Raw genomic sequence first — 22108 nt, 5'->3', positions numbered from 1 at the left:
TTTAGTGGAATGTTAAATCGAAACTATTCATTGTTCTCATATATTATATTCTTATTTAAAGATTTTTTTCATATTTTAATGACTAGTTATTTTTCAAAAATTGAAAAATTTTGATTGTCAAAAATATATGACATTTGTATACTTTAAACTGTAGCCATTTGGAGAATAAAAATAAATATATTATTAGATTTAAATATAAAACCTGTTATTTATTTATTTCAAAATGTATTAATTTATTTTTAGCTTTAGTTATAATGTAAAATGTAAAATTAAATATATCGCGATTATGTGATTATCGAATTTTTTTGTATAAACAAACAAATAAATGAATTTTTTTTCAAATTTTTGATATTTTAGGTATATACGTATAAATAATGTAATAAATTATAAAATATAGAACAAAATAATGTTTCTGAAAGAAAAAATAAGATTAATAAAAATAGAAAAAAATTTTATCTCACCGATGAATCATCTGAAAGTAATAATTAGACATACATATATACAAAACATTTAAAAAAATCCCCAATATAAAATTACTGAACAATATAGTGACCTAAAACAACTCACATACATTTAAACGCAAAATTGATTCCGATTTCCCTACCTATTTTTCAGAAAAATAACGATCCCGACTTTCCTACCTATTTTTGGGAGTAATAACGATTTTCATTCACATACACAAAAAAATCTGCCTACCTACACCTGTATACTAAAAAAAAACCCTAATTCTCATTTACACCAATAAATAATATATAGGTACATACATTCATAATATAGACTTGAAGTTCTGATGAATATTGAAATAATCAAATTTAATTTAATTTATAATTAATTGTAAATTACAATTAATTTTAATTCAGTTTAATTTTATTGAATTTACAACAATGTAAACAAAATATTCCGTTTAATATAAAAAATCTTCTTTGTAGTTTAATTTTTTATTTTTAAACTCGATTTATTTATATTTAATTAAAAAAAATGAAAGCATTCTTCAGAACTTCAAGTGAAAGTTGATATAATAAATATTAATTTTTATTGAAACAAAAATTAATATTTATAATATTATGTCTATATATTTATTATAATACAGAAATAATAATGTATATCAACAGCGTCACTATATTGTTTAATAAAAAAGAAACTCACCGATCGCGGATCCTTCGTTGAGATTATGTATATGCGCCGCACTTGTTCCTCCTCAATCTTCAGAACCGAAAGAGCTTTCCTAGCGTCGCGCATTCTCTGCTCATACTCCTTTCCAATTTTCTTTACACTTTTCTTCATATACTGAAAAATACAAAAAAAATAAAAATATTAATAATTAATCAAATAATTTTTTTTAAATTGTTTTATAATTATTGGATTCATTGAAGTTAAATATTTATGTTCAGAGACAGCAATTATAAATTAAAATAAATAATTAAATGTGAAAAAATAAATTTAATCAATTGGTTATTGAAATTAAAGTTGTAGTTAAATTATTTTTCATAATTCGAAAAAAGAATTATTATTCTTACAATTAACTGCGACTCAGCTATACAAGATCTCCTCCAGGAGCTGCTCCGCTACAAACTCGAACATTATAATCCTTTAGGAATAAGCACACACAACACAAACACTTTTAAACACTCCACTATTTGTTTGCACTATATTATTTACGCAACAACTGAAACACACTATTTTTCATTTTATTTAAACGATTGTTGAAATGTATAAGAATTAGTTCACTATAAAATTACGAATATATATTCACACCGGCACTTATTAGTTTTATTAATATTAACGGCAAAAAAAGCAATTTTAAAGACACTCGACAATACACAACGCGTAATAATAATAAAATTAAAAAATATTGGGACCGGTTAACTGCAAGAACTACAATGTAAAAGTAGCCATCTTGCGTCACTTTTGAGAAACTTCAGACATACATAAGTTTTACTAAACAATTCCGAAGCTATATAACTTTCTAGTTATAAAAAATACTTTTCACCTAACCATACGACACATTAAATTAATAAAAAAAACTAATATTTAAAAAGAAACCAAAAATATTCAATACATTTTTTCTAGCATCACATTCACATAATATTCTAGACACCTTTCTTCACTTTTCATTTACCACACTCACACTCAGACAATGACTATTTTAACCATTTTTACTATATAATACCGAAATACTTTTAATTTTAAGTAAATTTTCTGGAAGGGAGAGTAAAAAAAAATATAAAAAGCTCCATAGGAAAATAATTTACATTCGGAAGTTATAAAGTTATTTGTAGACTAAGTGAATAAAATAGGAAACTATTTAACGATTTGTCGTTCTAATCATGATTATTCATCAATTCAATACACTGGAATGCAAAATCCTAGAAAATTGTTAATTAAAAATTTTTGACGTAGAGATCCTCCCCCTTCCAGAAACGACGTTGAACTGAAGTTTTCACCCGCTGTGCAGTATTTATATGTGGCTGAGTGAGACAGGTCAGTCGTTACCCCCACTTTCTGCCACAACGCTCTCTCATTGGCTGAAGTGGACCGGAGTGGGGGGCGAGACTCCACGTAAATACTGCACACTAGTGGAAGAAGCACAGCAGTTCGCTTTTGTTAACGAGGGGGCTATATTTAATTTTAAAAATATTTTTTAATATTTTTATTATTCATAGTATAAATATCAATGAATATTATTGAAAATAACACAATCGAAATAAAATAAATTGTTAACATTCGCGAAGACAATGAATCGATTTCATTTGTAAATATTAGAAAATACAAAAGAGGCAGAATATTTTTAATAAAATAATATTACTTCTATTTTTTTTTTAAATTTAAATAAAATTTGTTGCTTCAAAAATTTTGAAAACAAGCCTTTAATTTTTAGTTCTTCAAGCTAACACATGAGCGCTTTCATATTTTTGTTGTCGCTAGGTTCTTGTCATGTTCTTGTTATGTCGGCTGCTAAAAAGTCTTTATTGTGCATTCAGCCGGATAATATTTAACACGCTGTGTTGTGCTTTCTCTTAACTTTTGTTGCTAGAATCAGTTGACAAAAGTAAAACACCATGACCGCTACTGCTAAGGAATCAACATCGCGTTTATTATCATTAGCTAAAAAATGTAATTGCTTCTACTTGTCAGGTAAGACAAAACGCTCAACCCGCAAGGGTGGATATCGATCGCAAACTCCTTCGCCATGCATCTTTTTTGCACTATAAATGAAAAAACCCTGACTTTCTGATAGCTGTGCACCAAAATATCGATTTTAAACAATGACGTGTCGTATATTTTCTATTTTTTTTGTATTTTAATTTGTTTAGTAGAAAATTTTATGTTTTTCTTTTGATATTTTTAAATATTCTGCTTTTCAAGCTAACGCTATAGACAAAAACATATTTGACAAGTGACATATTTTATTTATAAAATGAAATTTTTTTTATACAGTTTAGATAATTTTTTTTAAATTTCTTTTAAATGCGATAATTAGTAGCTTTGTGGTATTTTCATTTGCGGTTTTGTAATCAAATAGAAGGTGGGGGGAAAAATGCATCTGTCAAATGGCAGATGCTCAATTGTTAAATTTGTATATGAAAGGTATACAAAATAATTACCTTGTCTTTGTATGTTATCTACATATATGAAAATAATTCTTAACTTGAATATTAATTGTAGAATATAAATTACTTTTCTGTAGTTTTATAATCTTGCCTCGTGGTTTGTTTGAATTTTGTTTGTAAACATTTCTTCTCTTTTATCAATTAAATTTCTTTTTGGCATAACGATAAAAAAAAATTTGATTTATATGTAATATTAATTCGAATTTAATAGATGTTATAAAAAATAACGAAATTTTAATATTTCTTATCATTTTTATAAACAAAATTTTTTTTATTATTATTGCAACAGTTTTTTTTCTATTGAAATAGGCGCTTTGTTTACTTGTTATCTTATAACTGTCTTTTTCAAGATAGATAAGATATGAAATAAACCATTATATTTTAGTTTCTATTATTTCTATTTTTTTAATGTAATAACTAGTGGATTTTATGCAAAATTTGAAATATTAAAAAAATTTATTTTTTTTTTTTACTATTTTAATATACAGTATTTCTTAATCAAGGAACAATTTCCTATATCATGTGTCGTAATCACGTGAAAGAAATATATTCTACATGACGCATACTGATATACTATAGAGAAAGCTTTAGTTGGAAATTCAGAATATAAAATTTATTACAATTTACTATTTAGCATAAATTTGTGAAAATAATTTTAGTTTTTGAATTTGTTCTTTATTAGTATTATAATTTATTCTATATTTAATATTTTTTTTCTTTATAATTAAATATTTATAATATATAATTTTTAATTGAATTTAAAAGAAAAAATTTTCTTTTAATTAATTATTTTATTGTGAGAAATAATTGTGAAATTACAAAAGAAAAAAAAATGTTTTAGGATTCCATTCAGGTGAATGCAGAGCATTTGTCGTCGATGGGCAACAAGTGGGACTTGTGAGGCCGGATGTGATGAAAGAACTTTTAAAATATCCCCAGGTAATAAAGTGGGGAAAAAAAAAGAATTATAAATGATATCCTGTAATTTTGAAAACAATGTATTTTTTTTATTGTTAAAATGACTTGATGCCATTTAATTCTAATTACCAGGTATTTCAAGTTCAACCAGAATACGTTCAACTGAATCCTGCCTTTAGAGATTACACAGAACGGAGTGAAAGGGTTGATCAAGTTTTAAGGAAATGGAAGGAAGGAGGAAAGTTCGTCACTTTGCGAGGTTGGCGAGAAGAATATTATGATGTTCGAACTCAATTTAATACCCCACCTTTATTTAAAATGGATCGTTCTGCAACTTGTAAGTGATATTTAAAAAGAATTTATTTTGAAACATTTTAAATATTTTTTCAAATATTGAAAATTATTTTTAATTAAAAATTTTTTAAATAGGTTTATTTGGAATTCGAAAATATGGCGTCGATATTAATGGATATGTAATGGATCCTGTAAAAGGACTTTCAATTTGGGTACAAAAGCGAAGCTCAACTAAACAAACGTGGCCAAGTTATTGGGATAATTTTGTCAGCGGTGGTTTAAGTGTTGGTTTTGGTATTCATGAAACTGCTGTTAAAGAAGCTGGCGAGGAAGCTGGAATTCCGAAAAATTTGATTTCCAAATTAAAAAGTGCAGGATGTGTCTCTGTATTTTTTGAATGTGAAAGAGGATTATTTCCAAATACAGAATTTATATATGATTTAGAATTGCCACTTGATTTTAAGCCAAAAAATGGTGATGGTGAAGTTGAAACATTTGAACTTTTACCAGTTCAAGAATGCTTGGAACTTGTTCTCTCGCCAAAATTTAAAACAACATCCGTTCCAGTTGCTTTGGATTTTATGATTAGACATGGATTTATAACATCGGAAAATGGTGAGATATTTATTTTATTTTTTTCATCATATATGAAAAATATAATTGTAAATTAATAAAAATAAAAAATTCTTTCTAATGTTTCAGAGCCGAATTTTATTCAAGTCGTAGAATTATTACATGTACCATTGCAAACGATGTTTAATCAACCGCAAAGGAAATATAAAATAGCTGCCAATGGAGAAGCGAACGATGCGATAGAACGAGTTTAAATGAAAAATAGGTACTAATTCCAAAAAAAAAAATTAAACTATTGCGATTTGGATAAAATGTCAAAATTTCAGTTCCATTATTAGAGTTTGGTAGATAGCATTTTTCACTTTTCAATTTATTCGTTCAATTTTTCTATTGCGAAATGTAAGATTGTAGTTTTTGCAATTTTTTACAAAAGTCAAAAGAGAAGGCCGTAAAAATACTCTACTCATTTTACGAAAACTTGTTTTCTTTTTTTTTTGAAAATTTCATTAGTTAAATTATTGATATTCTAATAATGAAATTAATTTAGTTATTTAAGTAATTTCGCACAAAAAAAGTATTCATTTTTATTTTACTCTCCGAGCGCTTCCAAGCTTCTAGAGATGAAAAATAAAAAATAGCCACTCGTTTGATTTGAATAACGCACTTCTATTAAAACTTTTTTTTTTTTTTTTTTAATTAATTTATTAATATTGAAGAATAATACCTTCCTAATTCTTATTATGTGACCCTATGCTGTGGTGGGTGTTATTTGAAAAATAATTTTGAAACCTTGATTTTTATATTATATAATAATATGACTGCAACAGAACTGAAAGTGAATTTACTGTATTAATTTTGTTAAATTAGAGGAAGTTTAGATGTTTTATCTTTTACTGAAATTTATTAAATTGAGTGTTTTTTATACTGTGAAGATATTCTCAATATTGCAAAAATATTCGATGTAGAATTTTTTGCTAAATAGAAAAAAAAAAAAAAAACAATACCGTGTTAGAAATATCAAAATTGTAGATGAGAGAAAATTGCCTAAATGTGAATGATATTTTGAAGTAGGTACAATATATTTACAATTAATTTTTTTGTGATGATATTTTTATCATTTAAATGAATTTTTTTTACATTAATTTCTTTTAAAATATTTATTTTATATTTTTAAAATACATATTTTAAAAATTTATTTAAAATTTACTCCTGTTCAAAAAAAAAAGAATCTATTGGAATTGAATCGTCATTTATTTATTATTAATGAACTTAAATTATAAAATATTTGTTTAATGAAAAAGAAATGTTAAATGTGTCCCATTTTGGACAAAACTGGTATGCTATTTATAATAGAAAAAAATTAGGTAGATTTTTTGAAGGAAAACTTTTTGACTAATGAAATCAAAGATATTCAGAAAGTCATTGAGTGTATTTCGTTAGCATGGATGAAAAAAAAATTGCTATTACATATGCTTATTCAGATTTTTTATATGTTGCGTGAAAAAAAAAAAATAATTGGACTAATGTAAATTCTAATTTTTACTCATGTTTGAAATTCATTCTCGTGAAAAAACTCTATTTGGATTATTGTACTTTTATTAGTATTTTCAATTATTCTCCGATAAAGTATGCAAATTTTTATTAAAAAATATTTTCAAGTTAAAAAGAAAAAAATGATTAAACAATAATTGTTTCAAGGGAACTGAACAATGAAAAAAAAAGTATTTTTTGCATACTCTTTGTTATTCTTATTTTTTTAATTTGATCACAATAACTTATTTCAAAAATAATAAAAGGAAAAAAATGAATAAATTTTTAATATATTGGCTGAAATTAAAAATTAAACGTAAAGAAATTAACATTCCAAGAACGAAATTTGTTCAATTAGCAAAAAAAAAAAATAATTTTTTTGTAATTGTTTTCGAAATTATTGAAAATATAATATGTGAAGCACTTGTGCATTTGTTTAAGAGAAAAAAAACTTGATAAATTAATCAGCGTACTTGAATTACGAATCATATTTCGTATCATATACGTAAATAGAAATATGGCCTGAAGTTGTTAATTGATTTTTTTTTTTGCTTGTCACTTTTGTGTCTTAAATACTATTGAATATTTGTTGAATGCCGTTGATAAAAATAAAAAGAGCTCAAATTTTCTTTGTACTTCGTGCCTAGTAAATAATTTCTTCGAAATTAATAGTTTTTATCAATAGTTAGATTTTTTATAATCAAATATAGTTACAGACTGTTCATATTATTATTATTATTATTATAATTATAAAGACTGTATTATTCGTTTCATTTTAAGTGTATCAATTGTTTCCATTAAAAAAAAGTATGTACACATTTTGAGATTCTAAAAAGAATTTAATAGTTAGTGTATATAACGAAGGATTGGCAAAAGTCTTCATCTAGATTTTAAATAATAAAAATTCATATTTGTTGATTATGCAAATAAAGAAATAAACAGCTGCTCACATCTATATATATATACATATATATTGATCATTCTAATTTAACAATCTTTTTATTCCTACATCGAAAATAGAAAATTTTAATTAAAAATTAATTTATCACTATAGTAGAGATGATAAATTTTATTGTCAGACAAAATATTCTTAATTATGAAAAAATATTTCCTATAAAAATTATTTCAAGATCACAAGGTATACAAATTAATAAGCCTCTCTCTCTCTCTTTTTTTTCTATAAAAAACGTAGTCTTTATTTTGAAAAAAATACCTTCGGTCATTTCTCTTTTTTCTTTATCTAAAAAAAAGAAGCTTCAGCGTGGCGTAAATATATCAACAATGCGTTATTTATTTATTTATTTATTTTTTTTAAAAGCACGCGAAAGAAGCTTATGAAAATTCACAACATCGAATTTGTTTCGTATATTATATATATATATTTAGAAATCTCATGAATCAAGTCCTGAGAAAGTCTTTGATGAGATTCAGGATGTAGATTCGATCGTCTTTCCTTTTTTGTTTTAAGAACTTTCAGACTTTGTACTCTATAAGAATTTTTGTCTGCGACTTATTAAATATATAAAAAAAAATGATCAAGATTCAACTTCCGTTAAGTTGTTCGCGCGGTGTGTAGTTGACTAGATGACTTTACGTATCTTCCTCTCTGGAAGCATCGAAGGGCAATGCCCTAATTTTCTTTTCGTTTTCTTCTTTCTTTTTTTGGAAAGTCACGTCTCAAAATACTTATAAATACTGGTCACATAGGTCATAACCTGCTGCCAGTCGGGACGTTCCAATTGGCACATATCCCCTATATTCTACAAAAAAAAAAAAAGAAGAAAAATTTAATATAAAAATTTGTATTCTAAAAATTTACAATATTTAAAATTGAAATTTACCAAAGTCGTTGGTATCCCAACACATTCAGCGGCAGCGAATGCAATTGAGAAATTTCGTTTCTTTTCAGTGGGAGTTAAAGAATCATAAGGAACTTTATCGGGTAAATATGTATGCAAAATTGCACAGAGAGCGAGTCCATCATTCCAAGAGCTACTGAAATTTGTTATATCGATATTACGATATCCTATTGTTTTGTTCTGACACCATTTGAGCAGTGCATTTCTTCTTGAGCCACCGTTTTTTACAAGGCCACAAAGCGGATCCTTACGATCTGACAAATCGGTAACACTATTTCTTCTAACAAAATCTATTGTTTTGGCATTGATAGCTGCCGTATCGAGCAACTGACTTGGACTTAAAACCACTGGTCCCGGTGGCTTTGATTCTATAAAAATTTTTACTTTTTAAAATTGTAATTTTTTTTTTAATTTGTAGATTTTGAAATGAAAAACAATTACCTGGATATGACTTTTTTCCATTTGGAGATTGATTTTTATTATTATTATTAGTAGAATTCGTTGGACAAATAAGATTGGACATTTGTTGTTGATCACGAAGTGGAGCCTTCAAAGATATCACATCATTTGTTCCTATAGAATTAAGAGATGAGGTAGAGCTACTCCTACTTCCTGGTCCTGTTAAATAGCGGAAAATTTAGAAAAATTTTTATTATTTCAAAAAATTGAAATGAAAATTAATTTACCAGCTTTCGCTTGTTTGGTTGCATTTTCTATACTTTCTATCAAACATTTCACTGAAAGTCTCGAATCTTGTCGTGATATATTCGCCTTTCGACTTCTTGCAATTTCCTGTTGTACATTCGTCAGTACGCATTGTTGCGTTTCAGTTGGTGTTGTCGGAAACCTCGAATTTTGCGTCACAGTATTCTTTTGATTCGCTATTAATTAAAATTAATTTTTTTTTTTTACTAACTTTCCTTATATTTTAATAAAAATGAAAAAAGTTTTGTATTTTCTTGCAAAAACTCACCCGAATCATTAAGTTTATCCAATTGTGCTTCTAATGCTCGTAATTTATCCCGTTGAGCTTTATTTTCCATGACAACTCGTTCCAATTCGGTTTGCGCTTCAGTTTTAAAATCATTTGCAACTCGAACTGTCATCAACAAATCAGTTTGAAATTGTTCCCATTCGGTGTTTTCCTCCTGTCGTAATTTTCGTTCTTCAGCCAATGCACGTTCCAATTCAAACTGACGATTCTGCGCCTCTCGTTCACGTCGTTGTAATTCACTTAAAGCCGCTTTCAATTCACGTTTATCTTCTAAATGTCGTTGACATTGTGCTTGAAGTTCGGCAAGTGAATCTCGTACCAATTGTAATTCTGCATTTACAGACAATCGTTCGTCTTTCACTTGATTCAATCGGTATTCTAAATCCTCGACTACAGATTTTGAATTATTACGCGCCACCTTAAAGAGACAAAATTTCGTAATTATTTTAATTTAAAACTATTTTGAAAATAAAAAATAGAAGAAGGAGAAAAAACCTTGTACTCCTCTTGAAGTTGTGAAAATTGATCTCTCAATCGGTCATGATCACAATAAGATCGTGCTAATTGTTCCTGAAGTGCTGCGGCCTGTGTTTCTAAAGTGTCTTTTTCTTTTCGTGCAGCATCCAATAATTCATCTGCCTCACTTTTATTTTCCAATTGTCTCGATTGTTCAAGTTCCTCTATTTTGGCTCTCGCATTTTCCAAAAGTGTCGCTAGCCTATTAATCTCAATTCCTTTGTTCACGCCCTCTTGTTTCGATTCTGTTAATTCAAGATCTAAAACTTTTTTTTCTATGTTTACAGCCTCAATAGCAGATTCTAGAAATTGAACACGTTTCGTTAAACTATCAGCTTCCGAAGTAATTGTTTCGACAGTTGCTCTAAAATTCTTTAACTCGGAATTCAATTCCTCCTGTTTTTCCAAAAGACTTTCTCGTTCTTCTTGAGCACTCTAAAAAAGGAAAATTTACTTAAATTTTAAATCTATGGAAAAGATGTGTAAAATATTGACACAATTACCTTAAGAAGATCAACGAGTTTTTGTTCTCGTTCTGTATTATATCCTTTCCATGATTTTTGTGGTTGCTCTTCACGAAGAAGAAGTCCTTGTAAAGTGTCAACTTTAGAACGAGAATCTTCGAGTTTCTCTGTTTGTCTACAAAGTGATTCAAGTAATACACCTTTCTCTTCATTTAATCTATCATTGTCTGCTTGAAGTTCAGATAATTGTGCCTAAAATTTTTTAAAAAAAATTATTAAATTTCATAAAACAAAAATTAAAAATAAAATGCTATAAAGATTGTATTTACTTGCAAATCACTAAGTTCTTGAATAGTTGCTTGTAATTCTTCATTAGTTGAATAATGTGTCTCTTCCATTTGTAGAATCCTGTCCTGTAGACAGGTAACGGATACTTCAGATACTGATGATCGTTTATCCCATTCAGGACCACTGTTTTCCTTCTTTTCTCGTGGTACATTTGTAGATACACAATTCTCTGCTTCTTGATGAATGACAATCGAAGCAGGAGCAGAATTATGAGGTCTAGTCGCATCCAACAACTGCTGTTTCTCCGAATCGGATAACGGAGAGTGAGAAACGTCTCGTAGTCGAGCTCGAAGAATTTCGTTTTCTCTGGCTAAGCGCTCTAGTTCCGAATTATGTTGATCCTATATACACACACAACATTAACAATACAATTAATACTTTTTCTCTTATATGCGAATTTCTAATTTTAATTACCACTAGATATTATTATATTTCAAATTCAAATAACTAAAAGTAATTATCAAGTAAATAACATTTTACAAAAAGATTACAATATTATTCAATGAAATAAAGAAAAAAAATCGTGTCTTAAATACCATGAAATTCCAATGAATTTTTGCAATATTTTCTGCTATTCAAAGCGCTCTTTAATGATCAGCTTGCAAATTTTTGCAGACTGCGGAGAAAAAATCGTGAAATTCAAGGGTACAATACAATATATAATTATATAACGAGAACGTAAACTTAATAAGCTTTGGAAAATCCATACTAAGACCTATTATAACATGTACAACTTTTTTTCTCCAAATAAATTACCTTGCAAATATTAAGATTTTAATTTAAATTTCACTAAAACAAATATCATTTTATTAAAAGAAGAATCTTTCCAAAATGTTTTTTTAAAAAAAAAATTTACAAATGAACCTAACCTACATGATGTATACATTACCATTAATGGATCCAAATTGCTTTTTAACATGTTCTTTTTTTTTAATTCTTCTAATTATTTAAAGTTTATTTTACACGATTAATCAACATTTAAACGTTAATTTTAATACACGAACACTTTGTTTTAAGAACAAATTTCCCCACTGTATGAATTTTGCTGCAGTCTCCACAGCAGAAAAAAAAACGACGGAATTACCTAACATAACCTCTAAAAACTTAGTTGAAAACGGATATGTGTGCGAGTGATATACTGAAATTTAATATTTTTACTCAATTGAATTTACAAGTTCTGCAATTATTGTTGTGGTTTAGATGAAAATTTTAATAATTTCAAAAATGTTTTATTAATTATAATGATGAAATCATGAAAAAATTCAAAATAAATGACGAAAGAAATTGCCGCCTTTTTACTTTGTTGTCATACAGAAAAGTGAGTATAGAAATTTAAATATATATGTATACATTAATTAAAAAAATGTCATTATTTACAAATTATTCAATAATTATCTCTGTTTACCTGTTTTTTCGCTTATGTAACAAATGCAAACATATTATTGACAAATGAGCATTATTTTTTTTAAAGCTTATGACAGATGTATATAGATTATGAGGATGTTTTTTATTTTTATTATTTGTGACAATTGTCGACAATTTTAATTAAAGGATATATTTTGCTTTAAAATTACCTGTTTTCTTAGGTTATATCCATAAATTTGTTTTGTATCTATACAAATTTTTTTTGTTGGCATCTATTTTGAAAATTGAATAGCAAAAAAAAAAAAAATAATAAATAAATAACTACGATGTATTATACCTAAGGCATAAAATTATTAAAATTGAATACCAATTTCAATATTTACGTAATTATATGCCAAGGATTTATATTTGCGTAATGATACCAATAAGTAATAATATCTATACATGAATCAGTCATCTCTCTGCATTTTTCTAAATATAATAATAAAAAAACGAATATATTACAATGTCCCTTTAAATATTACGCAAAGACATCATAAATCATTCTCTTTTAGAAATATTAGAATATTTTTTTGAATTCTGTTTTAGAAATATTAACAATGAATATTTTTCTGAATTCTTGGATTTTTTTAAAATGTTTTTTTTTCAATATTGGAGAAAAAAATAATTGAAATTGAGAAAGAAAAATAGTTTTGAAAAGAATTGAATTCTGACGATGTAAACACACTATCCTCGAGTTGAATAATATATATCTATATATAATGCGGTCATTAAATCGCGTGCATCATGGAGCGAAAAGAACTACTTCCAAAGGAATAACGGCAAACTTTCATAATTATTTTACCTTGAGTAGCGCAAGTTCCGCGTGATGCTCATCAAGTCTCTTTGGATCACAAGTGGAGGGATTTCGTATATTGACATCAAAATGTGAACGTTCCTTACGTAAACCATTTTCACGTTCAATTTCTTGCATCCTTTCATAGGAGCCCTTTGCCAAGGGCGCTCCTTTCATCATTGAATGTTGATTACGTGATGTATTATTTGTACCGGTGACACTGACCGATGTTGGCACTGTTTCACGGCCCACCATCGATGACGATGATGACAGCCACATATCCTCGTGCGGCGAACCGCTCGACGAGGCTTGGGTCGGCGGCGCCACTTGTTGCTGTTGCAATTGTTGTTGATTGTGGTTGTTACGGTGACGATGGGGCTGTTTTTGCTGAGACTGATGGCTATGATGTCCTCTGCGAAACAGCGACTTGAATTTCATCATTGTCAATCGATCTCTTGTCAATTCTCAGTGAAACACATTACTTATTTTTGTTTTTTTTTGCAGTAATTGAAAAGGATTTTCAATCCTCGAGATTTTTTTTTTTTTTGCTTCCCTTCTATGACCTTATCGTGGTCCACTTACTCCGGTTTTTTATCCCCTACTCTTCGGTTTCTGTACGTTTATAATCTCGCTTATCTGATGATTTGAATCATCTCCAAAGATAGTTGAGTCCTGATAAGATAGACTCTAGAATTTTTCACGCGATTTTCAAATGAAAAACTTTTTGTGTGAAAAGAAAAAAATTCTCCCAAGAGGAAAATTTACACATTTTTTTTTTTATAAAAATTTTATGCGGATTAAGGGGGACAAGGAAACTTGGATGTCATCTCTCTGTAAGACAGCGCGGTGAAAGCCAAACTATGACACATTTCGTTGAGAAAGAAAAAAAAAAAAAATTATCTACCACCAGTGTCTTTGCTCTCCATGTGCAACCAATCGTTTGAATCTTCGACCACTTGTTGCGCCCATTAAATATAATCCAGTAGCGTACATCTGCTCTTCTTTTGGTTCACTTAATAAAAAAAAAAAAAAAAAAAAAAAACCCGTTATATACTTCTTGTCCTCGGTTATAAGAAAATAATTTCAATTTTTGTTGTTTTTAAATTCTCTATTTATGTCAACTTGGATCTTTAATTGAACATGAACAATAATTTTCATGAGGGAAATGGGAAAATTTGTCTCTGTAGAAATTCATCTCTATAAGAAGAAGGTCGATCGAGGTCAGAAAAATGATAAGAACGATATTCAAAAATTTCAATCATTCTGTGTATTTCTGACAAATTTGTCAATTTCAAAAAAAAAAAAATTATTTTTCTATCATGAAATTTTTTTTTTTTATTTTAATTGAATAATTTTATTTAATTGCATTTTTAATCACTTGATCAGTACACGACATATTGAAAAAAAGGACGGTGCGGAGACACGTAAGCAATAATCAGTCAACGACAACCAAACGCATCGACAAACGGTGTATCGGTAACTGAAAGGCCTCTCTTTGGAAAAGATCAACGGGGCCCCGAGCCCCGAGCCTCACCCAAGATTCCTTTACTTGGAAGGAAGGCTATACTACCTCGATTGAGAGAGTTTTTTAGGGTGTGGGGACTCTTAGTGCGAGAGCGGGGAAATAAATGACGTCATTGCTTTTACGTTTATCTCACTTCAATGAAAGGAATTTCAACAGGTCTGTCTTTCTTTCTTCTTCATGTAGAAGTTTTTAAATCCCCCTTTTGACAGCTGCGAGGCACTTCCCGTATACAAAAACGGTTACGTTAGATGCCTTCGAAACAAATGTCTCTAAAAATGCAAAAAAAAAAAAAAATTTCACTGAAAAATGACTCCAAAACCCGTTTTTTTTTATACAAAAAAATAAAAGGATTATAAAAAAAATCCAAACCATAGAATAGATTTGAAACATTTTTTTTTTTTAAATTCAAAAACAATACAAATTCGACTAATTAACAATTTTTGTTTTCACAATATATCAAAAAAAAAATTTTCAAGGCTTTAGAAGCCTTCTTGGCACCAATATTCTTTACAATATTCATAAATGTCTTAATTGTAATATTATGTAATAATATAGTATTACTATATATAAAAGATGATATAAAAAAAAAATCACAGTCACAATACAAAAATGAATTCACCGTTTCTATTCGTTATAAAATAAAATATATCTATATACAAACAAGATAAACATAATATACTCTAAGTACAAGAAAAAAAGTTATAGCACCTATTTCGAAATTATTTTTTTTAAATAAAATCTAATATTGAGAATCTTGCTTTTTATACTTTGTTTAGAATATTTTTCCTAAATTTAACATGATTAATTTTTTTATATTTTTAATAATATCGATTGGTAATTTGTTATAAATCCTCGAAAGAAAGAAAAAATATAAATCTATTAAATATTCTATACTATTTCTTTCTTAATATATTTTTTTTTCCCCCTAAAGATAATTCTTAATATAATACAAAGTAAAGAAAAAAAATTATTTATCACTATCACAATATTTTAGAAAATTTTCTTTCTACAATATCATTTTCAATAATTTAATTATCAATTCCCCAATTTAGAATGTAAATGTAATTCAGGTTGAACAAGAAAAGCACCCAATACTTTACCACAATTTGAAGTATCCTCGAGTGATAAATAATTTTTCATTGGTAATAAAAAATTTTCATATGGATCAGTATTAAGCTGATATTCTTGAATTGCTTTAAATGCAGATTTAAACGTTGGTTGTCTTTGTGAATGAAACATACCTCTTGAACCATGTAATACAAATGCACCTTTTTTCTCAACATCATTACAAACTGACATATACATACAATGATCTGGTCTATAATTATAACGACAGGAATAAACGTACAATTTTTCAGGATGATAATAGAAAATAATATTAATTATATCCTGATCACCCCATGTTATTTTCAATTGATATTGTTTAAATATTGGCACAACATATTCTAACCATCGAAAATTTCTCATACGCGTCAAATTCATTAGCATTACACCTGAATTAACACCAAGTTTTCCATAAAATGGATGCTTAGCAAATCGATTATACCAACCGACATTTGGATCCTCATGTTCTGGACTTAATGCAGCTAATTGACTTGAATTCATATTTTGAAATTCATCCCAAACTAATTCTGGTGGCGAGAGGAACAATGTATCTGTATCCATGTAAAGAACGGAATCCGTATCATTGAGCAAAGTCTGAAATATTTTTTTTTTTTTTGACAAATAGTAAAATAAAATTTGCAAATTTATTTTAAATTTCACAGAACTTTCTTAAAAAAAGAAAAAAAAACTCTTCCTTTTAGAAAAGAAGTTATCAATCGTTTTTATGTAATTTTCATGCTTTCTGCTTTTTCATTAGCATTCCAATGCGAGTTCTACTTGAGCGATCATGAGATTCATGACACTTACAATTAAGTAATTAGAGAATTTTTTTTCAATTATTTTTTGTTAATAATTGGAATTTTTTTGAAATAAAAATATTTTTACTTACTGGAAGAAACAATCGTTGAGCAGCACATGGTTTAAATAGTTTCCTCCATATAACATTATCACCAACAGGAAATTCAACAGGTCTAACGACAAATTTAAATGTTTTATTATAAAATTCTTGCCAATCGGACAATTTCTCTGTAAATGCTTGTATCAAATTATTGTCAGAAATAACAATAAAACGAAGCGTTCGTTTAGTGAAGATTAAGGCAGATTTCATCATTGTTAATGATTCTTCTAATCGATCTCCACAAGCAACAACACATATTACAACTTCCTCGTTCTCTTGGATTTTTTTTTCAAAAACAATAGTCGATTTTGAAAACGCTGTGCTTGGCCTCGTTCGAATGTCATAAATTCTCAATAAAATTAATAATGTCACAAACGCAAGGCATAAGCAAAATGCTCTGTATATCGACTTCATTATTTCGTGATACTTCCATGTATCTCATTATTAACTAATGATGATCTTGTAATTTGGCTCCAAATGACAGTATGACATATTTAATCTGTAAACAGGCTTTTTATTGAGAAAACAAATTTCACATAACCTCAAAAAAAAAAAAAATAGACAAAATTTACTCTTTTGTCATAAAACAAAAAAATAGTGAAAGCAATTTAATTATAATTAGAAACAATGCAAATTGTCATACTGTTTGACGTTTATATTAAACAATGTCAAAAATATGTCAATAAAACAAAAAAGTAATTTATCGCTAAAAATTGATATAATTAAAATATTCTTGATATATTCGTAATAAATAATATAAAATACTTACGAAAAAGAGTAATTTAATTCAAAATTTGTAAAAAAAATATCAAATCTCAAATTGTATTTGTTTACAAATTGGCATATTTGTTAGGAAAACATTTCCAAGCAGCATTATTTTCTTTATTTCTCACCTTATAATGCAAATCAAACTTTTGTCTCGTTATAAAAAATCCAAATCATTGTAAATGAGGAAGAGAATTAAATTAAAGCAATAGACAAGAAAATTAAACTTCTTGAGCAAAGTTTACTATACAGTTCACTATAGTTTTACTCCTTTTACTGCTTCTCTATTTTCAGGGGCGTAGCTATAGACAAATTTTTCTGGTATTTAAAAAAAATATCTATTATTGAAACAAAAACCACTTGATTTTTTTTTATTATACACAAAATTAATAATACAAGGTAATTATTATGTTCCGCACTCTCAAAAAAAAAATTTTTTTTCTTTTAAACAATTCGGAACATTACTCTATATTTTTTTTAAATACAGAATATATTTTTACAAAAAAATAAATAATATAAAATGAAGTTTTTGTTTTTGTAAATTACTAAAAATGTAAATCTAAAATAGTGGTAATTAAATTTATCATAAAAAACACCTCTTTTTTTTACAGAAACGAAACTTCTTTGTTAAATTAAAAAAAAAAAAAATCACGCAATATAAAAAGTTCGAAACTGCAGGAAAAAAAAAATTCACAAAATTGCACATTCATTTTTAAGTCATATGGCTTTGTACAAAAATATTTCGTTGCATAATCCATTCTTTTAATTACCTGAGTTATTAAAAAAGCTAATTATCATTTTTAATTAATCATAGTCGATTATCGTCTAATTATCATATATAAAGTGTATAGTACAAAGTTTTTTTTTTTTACTGTAAAATTGGTCACATACTGTTTAAAAAAAAAGGAGAAAAAAATGCTAATAGTGGAAGTAGTTAAAAACTTCACATTTTTTTCAGCAAATGTTACTTAAAAAGGACTTTTCTTTTGGCTTTTAGGTGAATGATTTTCAGACTTTATAATTACAATGAATCATGCGCAAAAATAATTAGTCTTTCTACTCAAAAAAAAAAAAAAAAAATTTTTGAGTTTGTCGAAAAATAAAAATACAATTTCTAACTACGAATCGCCAACATCCATTTTATCTTGATCTCTATCACCAGAATAATATTCATTGGCAGGTTCGACAATTTTATCAAGATCTTGAGGATTTTGTCGACTATCGGGATCTGGTTCAGGATGACGATCTTCTTCTGGCGGCAATGCATCGCAAGGAACATCTTGCATTTGAACACTCGGACTATGCTGCACCATCTTCAAATTGTCATAAGTGTGTTTCACGATTAAATCCAAATATTGTTTACTATTGGCATTCTCCTGTCGTGTCACCACTTCTGGATGCAATGTGAAGTCTGGTGCGAAATACTCTAAGTACTCAGTGTAAGGAAGCTCATTGCTTATTTGTTCATCAACAAGTAATGATGTCTCATAGGTCCAACATCGTGCAACATTGCGCAATGTATAACCACCACCGCCGACAGCAAGAAGTGGTACATTTAAATCCCTCACAAATTTTACACATTCACCATGTCCTCGTGTACTTAAACTGAAACAACCTAATCTATCATTTGCCAATGAATCGGCTCCACATTGTAATACAATTGCTGATGGTCGAAAATATTCCATCACGTGTGATATACAAGGTTTAAATACCTAAAAAAGAAAAAAAAATTTAATTTTCTTCACAATAATTGCTTTTTTTTATTATAATCGAAAATTTTAAATTTACCTGAACATAAGACACATCATCAATGCCCTCTCTCAATGGAACATTCACCGAATAATATTTTCCACTTTCAGAACCAATTTCATACATATCGCCCGTTCCGGGGAAAAAATAATTTCCATATTTATGAAAAGACACGGTCATAACTCGATCGGTCATATAAAAAGCCTCTTGTACACCATCTCCATGATGAACATCAATATCAATATACAATACACGAGCATGATATTTAAGTAATTCTAAAATTGCAATTACAATATCGTTAATGTAACAAAATCCTGAAGCTTCAAATTTTTTTGCATGATGTAAACCACCACTCCAATTAATTGCAATATCACAGACATTATTATTTAATTTCATTGCCCCGTCAAGTGATGCTCCAGTGTACATTGAACAAAAATCAAATAGTCCATCAAAAACGGGACAATCATCTCCTACATTAAATTGACTGAGGTATTTAGTATAACCTTGAATATTTTGCGGTGTCACCCTTTGAAGAAAATCAACATATTCCTCAGAATGAAAACGACACATGTCGTGTCTATTTGCACGATATGGCCTATAAGTTTGCATTTTTCTATGTAATCCATAATTAATCACTAAACTGTGAATAACAGATAGTCTATGGGGTTTCATTGGATGACCTGGTCCATAATGAAAATTTCCAACATCAGGATTATAAAAATAAGAAACTGTTTTATTGAAGCTACTCATGATTTTTGTATATATAATCTTCGGATGTCAAATTTTTCATCAAGCTCACTTTTCGGCTTATGAAACATGAACTTTCTGGCTACTTTCTAATTAGTATTACGTATTATTTTTGCCTTTTTTTTAAATAAAAAAAAAAAAGATTAAATTACTTTTTTTTTGACGCACATATTTTTTATAAACTGAATTTTTTAAGGTTATATTCTTGGCGTCTTGTTTTTCATTGTCAGTTTGAAGTTTGTCGATAAACGATATTCGATTTATTTCGATTTTATTGGGAAATTTGAAACATTTAATTTTTTTTTATTATTTCTCTAAGAAGAATATTATTTTTAGTAAAATTTCTTTAAATTACTTATTATTATATTGTAATTTGATATAAACAAAAGTATTTTAATTATGTTTTTATTGCAGAATTTAAAAAAGTGTGTGCAGTTAAAGCAATTGGTAACCCTGGTGGCATTCTGTCATCGTTTTCAAATTTGGCAACACTGGTTACATTGGGGATGTGGTTTCTTTCTTTCGGTGACTGATTCTACGTGAAAATGGTGAGTGAATTTTTATTTTATAAATCTATTTATTAAACATAAATCTTATATTATAATAGTGTAGGAGAATTGTTAATGTATAGACTAAAAATTGTAAAATCATTGTATGTAGATATTTTATTGTTTAGGATTAATTTAATATAGGTTAATGTCAACCTGGTGTTGATTGTGTTTATAGGTTAGGATTGTTATAGTTTATAGCAAACTTATTTTTTTACTTTGTTTATTGTATTAACATACCTAAGTGTCGTTATTTATTTATCAGTTATTATTAATTTTATAACAAGTTCATTAAATATTATATCAAAATATATTTTTGTATGTGGAATGTTACATATTTGATCTTGTTTTCGTTTTATATACTACATATTAGTCCGTATATTTTACTTGAATTATTAATTATTATTATTAATTACTATTTTAACAATACTTAATTTTTATTAATAAAACATTAAATAAACATTTGAATAATTTCTGTTTGTATTTTAACTTTATAAGTTTACAATTTTTACAAAATGGAGTGTTAAATAAATTTTTTATTGGTTTTATTTCTATATAATAATTTTAATTATTTTTATTTAAAGTGGAAAATTATATATTTGATATTAATAAAATAATTTTTTTTTTACAGACTAAAGGTACCTCAAGTTTTGGTAAACGTAGAAATAAGACCCATACTTTGTGCAGAAGATGTGGTCGTAGTTCGTATCACATCCAGAAATCACAATGCGCTCAATGTGGATACCCTTCAAAAAAGTTACGCTCGTGTAAGTAAAAATATTAACAAAATGTTTCGATTTATATATATATACATTTAATGAAAATTCACTTTTTAATATTAAAGAAATGCTAAACTAATGTATTTCTCTCAGAGGAAATTATTTTACTAATTTTAATATTATTAGTTTTTAAGATTTAATTTCTTATTATTATTATAGATTAATTTTTTTCTTATAGACAACTGGTCGATTAAGGCAAAGAGGAGGAAGACTACCGGAACTGGTCGCATGCGTGCCTTGAAAATTGTACGACGTAAATTCAAGTAAGTTTAATTTTTTTTTTATCTAATTACATTAGTTATTTTCAGATATTTTGTTTATATTTTAATTTTTGTTGGAAATTTTAATTTATTTGTAATTAAAAGTATTTTATTGATATATTTAAAAGCTATTAATGAAAAGACTAATATAAAGAAAATTTTGATTTAAAAAAATAATATTATTATTTGTTTCAGGAATGGATTTAGGGAAGGCGTACCAAAACCAAAAGCAGTCGCCGCAAAATGATTGTATGGAGTAAAGATAAAAATAAAATAATTTAAATAAATCAAATTCTTGAAACTTGAATCCCTTAAGAAATTTCAGGTATGTTTAACAAAAGAAAACTTTTTTTTTATACTTCAATTAGTATTTAAATTTGAAAAATAAAGTATTCAAAGACAAATATTTTTTTTTAATAAAAATTG

At 27.2% G+C, this 22108-nt stretch overlaps 5 protein-coding genes and 1 long non-coding RNA gene across 9 annotated transcripts; 2 read left to right on the top strand and 4 right to left on the bottom strand.

Annotated features, from left to right (window-relative positions):
- Positions 1-1146: 1146 nt before the first annotated feature.
- LOC127288330 (uncharacterized) lies at positions 1147-2410 on the bottom strand. Its single transcript, XR_007844023.1, has 2 exons — positions 1518-2410; positions 1147-1287 (listed from the first exon to the last, which is right to left on the bottom strand). It is a non-coding gene; the product is annotated as an uncharacterized LOC127288330 (long non-coding RNA).
- A 505-nt stretch (positions 2411-2915) lies between these two features.
- On the top strand, positions 2916-7897 carry LOC127288292 (uncharacterized). Its single transcript, XM_051315668.1, has 5 exons — positions 2916-3135; positions 4453-4550; positions 4662-4866; positions 4959-5438; positions 5526-7897. The coding sequence occupies exons 1-5, from the start codon at positions 3060-3062 to the stop codon at positions 5648-5650; spliced, it is 984 nt and encodes a 327-aa protein (XP_051171625.1). The 5' UTR covers positions 2916-3059; the 3' UTR covers positions 5651-7897.
- Positions 7898-8223: 326 nt separating this feature from the next.
- Positions 8224-14789, bottom strand: LOC127288197 (cytospin-A). 3 transcript variants are annotated; one of them, XM_051315520.1, is made up of 10 exons: positions 11997-12421; positions 11644-11723; positions 11089-11448; positions 10799-11011; positions 10275-10730; positions 9759-10197; positions 9472-9666; positions 9227-9403; positions 8768-9153; positions 8224-8686 (listed from the first exon to the last, which is right to left on the bottom strand). In XM_051315520.1, exons 2-10 carry the CDS (start codon positions 11644-11646, stop codon positions 8597-8599), a joined length of 2319 nt encoding a protein of 772 aa, XP_051171477.1. In that variant the 5' UTR covers positions 11647-11723; positions 11997-12421; the 3' UTR covers positions 8224-8596. The 3 variants fall into 3 exon arrangements, with proteins under 3 accessions (XP_051171477.1, XP_051171461.1, XP_051171469.1); XM_051315504.1 differs by lacking the exons at positions 11644-11723; positions 11997-12421 and adding an exon at positions 13317-14789; XM_051315512.1 differs by lacking the exon at positions 11644-11723.
- A 435-nt stretch (positions 14790-15224) lies between these two features.
- LOC127288283 (glucoside xylosyltransferase 2) lies at positions 15225-17872 on the bottom strand. 2 transcript variants are annotated; one of them, XM_051315656.1, is made up of 3 exons: positions 17728-17872; positions 16826-17333; positions 15225-16530 (listed from the first exon to the last, which is right to left on the bottom strand). In XM_051315656.1, the coding sequence occupies exons 2-3, from the start codon at positions 17246-17248 to the stop codon at positions 15868-15870; spliced, it is 1086 nt and encodes a 361-aa protein (XP_051171613.1). In that variant the 5' UTR covers positions 17249-17333; positions 17728-17872; the 3' UTR covers positions 15225-15867. The 2 variants fall into 2 exon arrangements, with proteins under 2 accessions (XP_051171613.1, XP_051171603.1); XM_051315646.1 differs by having other exon boundaries at positions 15226-16530; positions 17604-17872.
- Positions 17873-17940: 68 nt separating this feature from the next.
- Positions 17941-20325, bottom strand: LOC127288265 (histone deacetylase 3). The gene is made up of 2 exons (XM_051315621.1): positions 19388-20325; positions 17941-19311 (listed from the first exon to the last, which is right to left on the bottom strand). Exons 1-2 carry the CDS (start codon positions 20096-20098, stop codon positions 18718-18720), a joined length of 1305 nt encoding a protein of 434 aa, XP_051171578.1. The 5' UTR covers positions 20099-20325; the 3' UTR covers positions 17941-18717.
- A 184-nt stretch (positions 20326-20509) lies between these two features.
- Positions 20510-21974, top strand: LOC127288309 (60S ribosomal protein L37). Its single transcript, XM_051315704.1, has 4 exons — positions 20510-20643; positions 21275-21410; positions 21601-21685; positions 21878-21974. Exons 1-4 carry the CDS (start codon positions 20641-20643, stop codon positions 21927-21929), a joined length of 276 nt encoding a protein of 91 aa, XP_051171661.1. The 5' UTR covers positions 20510-20640; the 3' UTR covers positions 21930-21974.
- Positions 21975-22108: the final 134 nt, after the last annotated feature.

This window comes from Leptopilina boulardi, unplaced genomic scaffold, assembly GCF_019393585.1.
Source record: "Leptopilina boulardi isolate dan_hultmark-lab unplaced genomic scaffold, ZJU_Lbou_2.1 LbouV2_123, whole genome shotgun sequence".
Taxonomy (NCBI): Eukaryota; Metazoa; Arthropoda; class Insecta; order Hymenoptera; family Figitidae; genus Leptopilina; species Leptopilina boulardi.
This window is presented reverse-complemented; position numbering and strand designations above follow the sequence as displayed.

What these genes read in the sequence shown, in the direction of transcription:
- LOC127288292 (XM_051315668.1), top strand. Translation starts at nt 3,060, where the DNA reads ATGACCGCTACTGCTAAGGAATCAACATCGCGTTTATTATCATTAGCT. An exon ending in TAATTGCTTCTACTTGTCAG is followed by an intron (nt 3,136 to 4,452) that starts GTAAGACAAAAC and finishes AAAATGTTTTAG; the next exon opens with GATTCCATTCAGGTGAATGC. An exon ending in ATTTATAACATCGGAAAATG is followed by an intron (nt 5,439 to 5,525) that starts GTGAGATATTTA and finishes CTAATGTTTCAG; the next exon opens with AGCCGAATTTTATTCAAGTC.
- LOC127288197 (XM_051315504.1), bottom strand. Translation starts at nt 13,748, where the DNA reads ATGATGAAATTCAAGTCGCTGTTTCGCAGAGGACATCATAGCCATCAG. An exon ending in AAGAACTTAGTGATTTGCAA is followed by an intron (nt 11,012 to 11,088) that starts GTAAATACAATC and finishes AAAAAATTTTAG; the next exon opens with GCACAATTATCTGAACTTCA. An exon ending in TTGGGATACCAACGACTTTG is followed by an intron (nt 8,687 to 8,767) that starts GTAAATTTCAAT and finishes TTTTTTTTGTAG; the next exon opens with AATATAGGGGATATGTGCCA.
- LOC127288283 (XM_051315656.1), bottom strand. Translation starts at nt 17,248, where the DNA reads ATGAAGTCGATATACAGAGCATTTTGCTTATGCCTTGCGTTTGTGACA. An exon ending in CTCAACGATTGTTTCTTCCA is followed by an intron (nt 16,531 to 16,825) that starts GTAAGTAAAAAT and finishes AAAATATTTCAG; the next exon opens with ACTTTGCTCAATGATACGGA.
- LOC127288265 (XM_051315621.1), bottom strand. Translation starts at nt 20,098, where the DNA reads ATGAGTAGCTTCAATAAAACAGTTTCTTATTTTTATAATCCTGATGTT. An exon ending in ATGATGTGTCTTATGTTCAG is followed by an intron (nt 19,312 to 19,387) that starts GTAAATTTAAAA and finishes TTTCTTTTTTAG; the next exon opens with GTATTTAAACCTTGTATATC.
- LOC127288309 (XM_051315704.1), top strand. An exon ending in TTCAAAAAAGTTACGCTCGT is followed by an intron (nt 21,411 to 21,600) that starts GTAAGTAAAAAT and finishes TTTTTCTTATAG; the next exon opens with ACAACTGGTCGATTAAGGCA. An exon ending in ATTGTACGACGTAAATTCAA is followed by an intron (nt 21,686 to 21,877) that starts GTAAGTTTAATT and finishes TATTTGTTTCAG; the next exon opens with GAATGGATTTAGGGAAGGCG.